At 36.7% G+C, this 9,937-nt stretch overlaps 1 protein-coding gene across 1 annotated transcript; it reads right to left on the reverse strand.

Annotated features, from left to right (window-relative positions):
- Positions 1-1,369: 1,369 nt before the first annotated feature.
- LOC106318447 (NHL repeat-containing protein 2) lies at positions 1,370-7,656 on the reverse strand. The gene is made up of 27 exons (XM_013756419.1): positions 7,231-7,656; positions 7,059-7,159; positions 6,893-6,949; positions 6,718-6,812; positions 6,524-6,623; positions 6,307-6,365; positions 6,002-6,126; positions 5,698-5,746; positions 5,417-5,504; positions 5,254-5,332; positions 5,105-5,156; positions 4,938-5,013; positions 4,757-4,867; positions 4,549-4,644; positions 4,226-4,348; positions 3,940-4,137; positions 3,681-3,850; positions 3,512-3,605; positions 3,254-3,411; positions 3,123-3,172; positions 2,922-3,043; positions 2,673-2,780; positions 2,511-2,603; positions 2,381-2,417; positions 2,050-2,300; positions 1,825-1,974; positions 1,370-1,682 (listed from the first exon to the last, which is right to left on the reverse strand). The coding sequence occupies exons 1-27, from the start codon at positions 7,595-7,597 to the stop codon at positions 1,521-1,523; spliced, it is 3,171 nt and encodes a 1,056-aa protein (XP_013611873.1). The 5' UTR covers positions 7,598-7,656; the 3' UTR covers positions 1,370-1,520.
- Between the last annotated feature and the right edge of the window lie 2,281 nt (positions 7,657-9,937).

Genomic DNA, 9,937 nt, shown 5'->3' on the forward strand with positions numbered 1-9,937 from the left:
AATGTGGCTGCCCAAATACCAGAGTTACCAAAAAAAAAAAAAAGACTCAAAGAGACAACTTTTACTCTGCCGAAAGGCTCATGTTTTCAATCCATCAAATGCGAAAGTCTCTATGATTTCACTCAATATGGCTGGAGTCAACTCAAAGTTAACAAAAACAAATTTCATCATACAATTGTTTTAGATCTTATTTTATACTCTCCCTGTTCCTTAAAGTTACATATTCTAGATTTTTCACACATTTTAATAAAACACATTAAATTTACATATTTTTTTGTGTTTATCTTTTTTTCATAATTTTGAGCCAATAAAAATTCAACTAGAGCAATTAAGCTTTTTGAAGTTTGCAATTAGTTAATAAAATATGCATAGGAAATGTAAAAATAGATCTTTTTGAAACAAACTTTTTCTCTAGAATATGTAACTTTAAGAAACGGAGGGAATATTATTTAAAATAAGGATTTCGTTTAGTTCATAAAAATATCAATTGTTTTGTAAAATTGAAGAAATTTTCGAATAGACTTCCTAAAATTTCAGGATAGGCTATGTCCAAACGCTTAGAGATCGTATCTTAAGTTTCCCCACTCTCAGCAATAATAATAACACTTCTTAGATGAAAATCACTTTGACGTATCTATTATGGGTATCCTGGCATCCACAGAAGTGGGTCCTGAATAGCCACGTATTAGTAGCCTACGTTTTCAGCCTACGTGTTGGTCCCTTGTCTCTTCGATGCCGAAATTTTAATTTTCCAGTGACCCCGAAAGTCGAACCCTTGGGGTTTCACCATATTGGATTTTGTTCTCAAGTTAATCACCAACATGCCATAAGCATTTCTGATCCAACAAACTTTCTTTTTCTTTTGGCTTTCTCAATACATTATACATAATCATCATTATGTCAAGAGAAAACTTTGGCTCCTGTTTTCAATCCATCTAATGTGAAAGTCTATACGCTCAATAAGGCTACTCACAAAGCTAATTAACAACAACCAATTTCATCATGTGGCCACCTTAATCTGAACCGCTGTTTTAAAGCACACGAACTCCATGTGTGCATAGACGATTGTGATAGAGAAAACCTTGGGAGACGATCACTAATGTTGTTCACAAGATTTCACTCTTGAGTTTCCAGCGGTTTTTTCGTTTATTTTGTATTATCTATCATTTCACCCCTTTTTCCTGTTTTGACATTTCTATGTTCTGATCTTTTTCAGTTTTGCAGATACTTTTATTATTTTTTCAGAGGCATCATGATATTAGGATTAGGACAATAACTTTTGAAACATGATTGTGTGTTTTGATAGTTTTCAAGATTGTTGATCTTTAACGGATTTGAGATTAAATACAAATTGTTCATTCTTTCAGAAAAAAAAAACAGCATTGTTTAGGAATTTAACACAATGTTTGGAAAATCTATTCTTTACTTTGAACAAGTTCGGTATTTCAGCATTGGTCAAAAATAAACCCAAAATAATTATTTAACTTTTATCATATCATGATCCTGATCATTAAAGTGATTTAGCTAGTAGCTTGAAGCTGTAATCCGCCGGTATCTGATGCTCTAGATTTAACGGTGAATGCGATCACCTGAGAAGAAGATGATTCTGATTCCATCTTGAAAGGTACCTCAAACTGAACAGACTGGTACAAGCAAACCTCGTCTTCTTTGCAATAGAACACCTGCAACTACCATTTTCATTAAATATGTTTGCAAAACTTTTCATTAAAAATAATGAAAACCGCTTGTTTTATACTGCAAAAAGACACATACCATTATAAAACAAACTAATTTTAGATAAACCAATGATATTGAAATATAAACCTTGCAACTGATTTTCCCAATAGAAGCAGAAGTTGAAGATTGTCTATAATGAAGCACCGTAGAACCTTCAGGGCCAAGAAGTCCTTCCAGTGGATCGACCGTTACTGCATCTTCAGGCTCCACATCAACCACAAACTTACTCCGCGCTTCCTATGCACAACCAAGCAGTGTCTTTTCGAAGCATTGTATATGTAAATAGGATATAAGGAAGAAGAGATTGCGAACCTTAGAGAAATGGTAGCCATCTGGTAATGAGATTTTAAGATTCAAATCTCCTTCCCGAGATGTAACAGCATCCACTGTGACAATCTTTGTATCAGCCGAGGCACGTTTCCTCAAACGTTTCAATGATTTCGCCTTCGGCATTGGCGGTTGAACGCCTTTTAACTCCAGTGTACGAATCTCTACGTCTTCTTTGTTGTTCAAATCTATGTATCGTATAAGACTATTGTTTGTATCCGCAACGAAAAGCCTCCCTGAAAAAAAACAGTATAGGCAAGGCGAACAGCATTAGCACTTGATTGTAAAAACTGTTAAAAGGGACTAGAAAGTAAACCGTTTTCAGTTAGAGCCAGTCCTGCAGGCTCTGAAAGCTGAAACATGCAATGGAAACAAACGTGTGAAAATAATGAAACAGTCTTTCTGTTTGATCAATGTACAATACTGTAGTAAAACCTAGATCAGACCTGAGCAACCATAACCTTCCCATCTTTGAAACCAGCTTTTCCTGTCCCAGCGATAGTAACAACACGTTTGGTCACAGGGTCCAGCTTCTTAATCTACACATGAGTGTTTTGAACATTGAGTTAAGATCATGAACAGTCCTTAGACATGCCAAATTAGATTACCTTGTGGTTGTAACTATCAGCTAGATATATTTGACCATCCTTTGCGCATAACACACCAAGTGGATGTTGCAGGAGCACTTCTGCTCCCACACCGTCATTATCTCCAAACTGTTCAAGTCTTAGTGCATGTTAGAGACTCTAATGTAACATTTAAGTTGTAGAAACAGTAACAGTTAAAAATGGATGATAAAACTTTTCTACAATACATTAAAACCAAAGATATTAGGAGAAAATGAATCAAGTAGTTACCTTGAAAAGATTCTCAGAGAAATAAGGATCACCACCAGCGAGCAATCTTGATCCTCCAGTTTGAAGATCAAGGGCACGAATAGAACTGCTCTCGCTATCCGCAATATATGCTTCCTTCAAATCTGACAGTTGCAGTATGCAATAATTTTCATTCCTTGTTGGCTTTGAAACAGTTTAAAGTGAAAAGTTTATTGTCATTACCAGGGCCTAATGAGATTCCTGAAGGCTGGGCAAACGATGTCGTTTGAGGGCTGCAACAACGGAAAATAATACCATTAAAAGGAAGCAAACAAGGGGTCAAGTAATTCAAACGGCTAAATGTATATACATACGTAGAACCGTTAAGGTTTCTTTCATAGCCATTTCCACTGAAAACTTTAGTAACACCATCAAGCACATTGTATTCCCAAATCTGGTGCTGACCCGCCATTGCAACGTAGACCTTCTCTTTCACTGGCTCATAGCATATATCCCAGGGAGAATTCAGAAGCTGGAATATTAAAAATAAAAAAAAAAAAACACACGCACTTTTTGCTTACTCTTTGATCTCTCAGAATAATTAAAAACATACGCGGAATCAAGTTTCTTGCCTGTGAGGTTCCTTTTCTTCCACCTTGGTAATCTGATCCTTTAGTTCCATTACCAGCCAGAGTCTCTACTCTCTCGTTGACAAAATCAATCTCCCTAAGATGAACAATCATTGAAACTCCAAATTAAGATCTCTACACTCAAAACTTGAGATTCTTGTTTGTGTTATACCTCAAAGCATGATTCTCGGTGTCAGCAACATAAAGAATATTCTTCTTTGCATTATAAGCAAGTCCCTGAGGACGATTGAATGCAGCATCTTCAAAGGAACCATCACGGAAACCTTCTTCTCCGGTACTACCGATTTGGACGATGAAATTTCCGTCAAGATCAGTTACGATCTAAAAATGACCACAGAGTGCTGATATTAGACAAACAGGATGATATATATATATAACAAGGGTTTAGATAAAGAGTGTCAAGGACATACAATGCGGTTATGGTTACTGTCTGAGATAAACAGCCTGTTGTTAAGAGTATCAATGGCCAGCTTCCCTGGGAATTTCAATGGAGACGCGGCCAAGCGCGGATCATTATCTTTCTCCAAACGTGTAGGAAGCGGAGTACTATCTAAAACATTCTTCCCACCATAGTATATTAAAGCTGCTGCCACCAAGTCATCAAGGTCCTTAAGAGTAGAGCATCATTGAGGAGACAAATGAGTATTTTGGCGCAAAGCACATTTGATTCATATAAAGAGATAAAAAGAATGTTACTTTGCGGTGACTTTCTCCGGCAATCTGTGCAATGACTTTACCATTTGGTGAGACAACAGCAAATGTCGGCCACGAGTTGATGCCCAGCTCTCTCCACATGTACATGTCTCCATCGTTCACAACCTGTTGTTAAAATGAGATAAATTAAGCATCAGCTTAGGCCAAAGAGAGAACACCGAAGGACTATCTACACTGGTTGCACCATAAACTGCGAGAATTATGACCAGCTAACATCTTTCCAATAAATAAATGTGATCCAATCACAGAATAGTCCGTTAACAAACAAACAAAGAAATATTCAAACTTTTGAGTATGAAAAGTACCGGGTGACTGATATCATAGCGTAGAACTGCACTTCGTATGGCTTCTGAGTCCTTCTCGTTGTCGAACTTAGCCGAGTGTACACCCACAACAGTAAACTACAGAAGAGCAGAAAAGAAAAAAAACATAGGTTGAAGCTTTGGTAATCCCCTGGTGAAATTTGATTTTTCTTTGTTTTTTGGAGATCAGATTATAGTAAAAAAGACTCACTGGCTTGTCTGCATACTTCTTTTCAAGAAACTCAAGATCTGGTAATACATGCATACAGTTTATGCAGCAGTAAGTCCAAAAATCAAGTACCACCACTTTCCCTTTCAGATCCTGCTCACAAGAAGCATGTGATGCTCCCTTTGTTCATTAACAATTTATATAACTTTAGATGAGAACTTACCCGGCGAAACTGGAGAGGGGCAGTGTTTAGCCAATCGAGTTTAGATGGGAATTCTGGAACAGTTGTAGCTGTTTGCCTACACAGCAAAATAAGAGGTTAACTGGGAAACTGAACTCTAGGATTACCATTTACATTAGACTGGACACTTATCAGATAGTTATTCTTACTTGCTCTCAAGATCGGCAATGTAATCCACGAACTGTTGGACTCTCCCTTCACCTACATGGTACACACAAAAAAAAGTTAGGTGCCTTTCATTATACGCTACCATAGAAAGAAAAAAAGTGTCAGTGGAAATATAGACAACAGGTCAAACCTTGGTTCTGTGTAAAAGAAGGGCTTTTTGTTCCAACCAATGCGTTCCACAAAGCTTGTGGAGAAGCATATTGCATTGCCTATACTTAAAATAAGCAACTCCGTAAGAATTAATAAAAGCTTTGAACACAAAAAAAAAAATAGTCTTCTTCAGTGTTTTTAACCTTCCAGTTGTTGGCGGCGAAGTAGACACAAGAAAGAGCAATTCCAAGACTCCCATACCTCAATATATCTCGACGAGAACCCTGAAACCTGTTGGAACATTGCATCTGCAACCTCTAGTATATGAAAATTTCCACATGCCATATCATTTGTTCCATTCTCTAATGATGTGTAGTCCATCAGGTATATATAAAAAAATTGCCTCGATATTAACACTGTAACCGTAGACTTTTTTTTCTCTAACAGATTGTTTGCATATTACAAGTATAAATCCCAAACTTACCCGTTGTTATTGGTTTTGTCGCTGGCAGTGTTCTCTTGATGTTGTTTTCCTGCGTAAGTACTCAAACATGTAAAAAAGAAAAAGTAGAAAAAAATATGGAATTAGAGAATGATAAATCTAATAGCCTAGAGATATCTACCGGTAGAAAATAAAGTGCTAAACATTTTTAATTCGATATGTCAAAAGTAATCTCATTACAAGGAAGGTTCCTTTATTCAAGAAAATTTTGAAAAGGTACAACAATGGAGAAATAAATACACCAGAAACAGAGTGTTTTGCAACGAATTGCTTTGAGGCTACATACTGGTAGAATCAGAGCCACCAGTGAGAATGTCATTGATTGATATGTTTCCGATATCGTCTCGGATGATTGATGGACCAGCATCCTTAAGAATTGCTTCAGATAAAGTAGTTTTCACAGCTATGCATCTGCAAATTTTAGAAAATGAATTTGAGAATGATCCAAATCCAGAGCGGAGAAAGCTAGTAGATGGATTTGACAATGACAGATCAAAGGATGCATCTAACATTGAACACTTATCATGAAATTCTACAGAGACATCTTGAAGCTACTCAACTTTATTTGTATGCTAATAACACATAAAATACCTCATGTTTGCAGCTTGAGCAGCCTGGACTCCAGCAAGTGCATCTTCAATAACAATACACTGCAAAAAAAATGTACATAACAAATCACTTCTGAAGATCTGTAAGGATCTAATTAGAAGAAGTAAATTTTTGCTCAATAATGAGAGTATTTTAGCAGTAAAAGTTTCAACAGAGCCTCGTTTGGATATGAATTACATATAAATAAGTTGAGTATCACCTCGCTTGTGGGCACACCCAAGATCTTGGAAGCAGCCAAGAAAATATCTGGAGCTGGTTTCAAGTTCTCAAATGCGTCTGCTGATACAATTGCATCAAACCTGAAAGATGGGTACAAATAAATTGGTGACTATTCCCACACAGCAATTAGGAAATGATTACAAAAGACATCACAAAAGTTGTAATGATCTTTACATGGGCAAAGACAAACCAGCGGCTGCAAGGTTAGCATCAACTTTGACACGGTCGGCGCTAGAGGCAACAGCGACTTTGAGACCTCTGTTCTTACACTGTCATTCAAGAGATTGACAACAAATCATTAATCACCAGAGAGCCTAAAACAAATAAATTGCCAAAAGTGATTCCTCACCTCAGTAACAAGCTCTAGTGCTCCTGGAAATCCAATTCCAGACTCTGGCTTCGCGTACTATATATATAATCCATAGAAAGACAAAAAAAAAAAAGAAAACAAGAATCACACAACAAACAAAAAAGCTTGAGTTTTTGGGTCACATTCTCTTAAATCATTTTTTTACCTTGTCGAGATAAATCTCAAAGAAGCGCTTTTTAGCTGCGTCAGGATCAAACCCTTGTACTCCTTTCACAGAAGCAACACCTCCTAAGAACTTAGCTTCACCTGTGTGTGAATAGCCAAAACCAAAATCAATTATTCATTTTTAAAAAGTCTATTTTCCTCTCTTTTTTTACCTGTTCCCATGAAAGGGACGAAATCATCAACAGTGACTTCAACTCCCATCTCTGTGAAGACATCCACTGCGGCTCGTCTCGAGAGATCCTCGCTGTTGCAAAGCACGCCGTCCATATCGAATAGCACCGCGGATACCTTCCCCCAATCATCCGCCTCTGTCGTCGTCGATGTCGGGCTCTCCGCGGCAACACTCACTTTGAATGACGGTAAACGAGCCGGAGAGACACAGCGGAATCCTGGAAAGTAAGATGGTGATCTTGTCGCGGGTTTTGATCTAATTGGATTAAGAGAAGAAGAAGAAGATCTCCTTGATGATTGGAAGAAAAGTGAAGGTGAGGAGGATGAGGAGCAGATTTTCAAAGCCATTAGTGTTTTGTGTTTTGTGTTTTGTGTGTTGAGCGTTTTTGTTTTTTGGATATTATTTAAATCTGATAGTCTTGGGTTTTTTTTAGTGGCGGGTGTTAGTTTATCCGAATATGGACGACATTATAGTGCCAATGAAAATATAGAAAGCCAAAAGAAAAAAAAAAAAAAAAAAAGTAAAAAAAATCCCCTTTGATTCGAACAAATCGATCCAACCATGGAGGTATCAACACTTGAACTACCAATTCACAAACATCCTTTGTACCCTTCAACTCGATTTCTTCATGCTCGTTGCGAAGGTTGTCGTGTAAGAGGTCATATCTACGGAGGCTACCGTTGCAATGATTCTGGGTGTTACAATAATGCTAATCCTGGTGGTTGGTTCCATAAGGAGTGTGGCGAGTCACCATCTGAAATCAACCATCCTTCTCACCCCGAACATCCTCTAACTTTCAACGCCAAGACAGGTTACAAACGATGTCATTTGTGCGGACGTTTAATCAGAAGTGGTTATTGCTGTACCATATGCCATTTCGCAACATACAGTTCAAACTATATGCTCCCGACATGGATTCCTACGAAGCTTTTGAGTGTTACGCCTGTAAAACAATGTTTAGCGGTTTCAGGTACAAGGCATATCGAATCAGTATAGATGTACGTTGCGGTATGTTTTCAGAACTGGAATCATATGATTTCCATGACCACCCTGCTGTATATTATAATGATAAGAAAGCGTCTCCGAGGTGTCGTGCATGCCACCAAAGGGGAGGGATGTCACAACATATGCTCTCTTGTGATGATTGTGACTTTGCGTTGGATTTCCGATGCTTTAATTTGCCAAGGGTGGTGAAGCATAAAGACGATGAGCCTCCTCTTTCCTTATGTTATGGCGAAGATCCAAATGGTAAATACTGGTGTGATATTTGTGAGGGTGAAACAAATCCGAAAGACTGGTTCTACACTTGCTCTCACTCTGGCGTCACATTGCATGTCCACTGTGTTCTTGGAGATTCCTCTTTTCTCATGCCACGACGCATGATAAAATACCGTCGGTACTGCAAATTTGAAGTGGTTCCTAACAACCACTGTTCTCGACCGTTCTGTGCCTGTTGTCAATCTCGATGTATAGGCCCTTTCTTTCTGAAGATTTCTAATCCTGAAATCATATACATCTGTTCTGAAGGGTGTTTAAAAGAAAAGATCATTATCCCATTTATAGAGGTCAGATCTACGATTTAGTTATATTATGCTGATTTTTTATTATACTAAACCGATCTAATTCCTGACATGATATTCATGTTGCAGAATTTATCTAAAGTTGTTTGAGACCGGTTTTGGCAAGACCCTTCACGTGTGAGAGAGAAACATCCACTCATTTCTAAAGCACTCTATGTTATGCTCATTTTAATCTTATATTATTTGCAAATAATTAAGTGGTGATCTGCTTCCTGTTCCTGATTTGTAGGATAGTGTAATGCGCGTTCTATCTCCATTAGAATAAGAGAACATATCTATATTTTTGCGTCCATATTTTCTATCTATTCGGTTTATGAATAAGAAAACTCAGTTGGTTTGTTTATGAATTACATTTCTTACTAGTATTCTCTCCCGTGATATGCACGTGCATTATTATTTGTAAGCAAATATATTTTAATAAATATGTAATCCTACAATAAGTATTATTTTATCTTTTTAACTCTAAAGAAACTTTATTAATAGAAACGGGGTTATTATTAAAAGGGTTATTATTAATAAAGTTAAAGAAATAAATAATCTATTGTTTATATTTTACAACACTTCAATATAAACCAAACATATCAAGATAAAAGATTGATTTCATTTTTTCAAAACCAACAAAATATTAGTATTAGAGATCAAATTCGGGAAAACCATAGCTCTTGTAAAAACAATTAGATATAAACAATATTTTTGTAGAATATTGACGTTATCTCTTGTAGTTTTTTAGTTCTTCTCCATGTGTCATTGCAAGTTGTATATTTACGGGACTCTACAGAATTAGGTAACACTATATAAGAAAAAATTAAATCAAATGTGCATACCACTCCTAATTCCTAAAGTAAACAAAAATATTATCTTTATACAATTATAAAACATGTATAAAATAAGGAAAACCAACCTGAGATTAGGCCTTGATCTAGAAAGTAGACATGAGATTCCTTTTTGTTTCCTCTACCACTTTGAGTTTCTTAAGCTCCGTTTGTTTTTGCTTCTAGTTATCACCACATTTTCCTTTTCTTCTTCTTGTTGTGCTTCTCAAGTTTATTAGTGAGCTTGTTACTTTCCTCTCTGGAATCATCACCATCACAACAAATAAAAAATTTC

This window comes from Brassica oleracea, chromosome C9 (assembly GCF_000695525.1).
Source record: "Brassica oleracea var. oleracea cultivar TO1000 chromosome C9, BOL, whole genome shotgun sequence".
NCBI lineage: Eukaryota > Viridiplantae > Streptophyta > Magnoliopsida > Brassicales > Brassicaceae > Brassica > Brassica oleracea.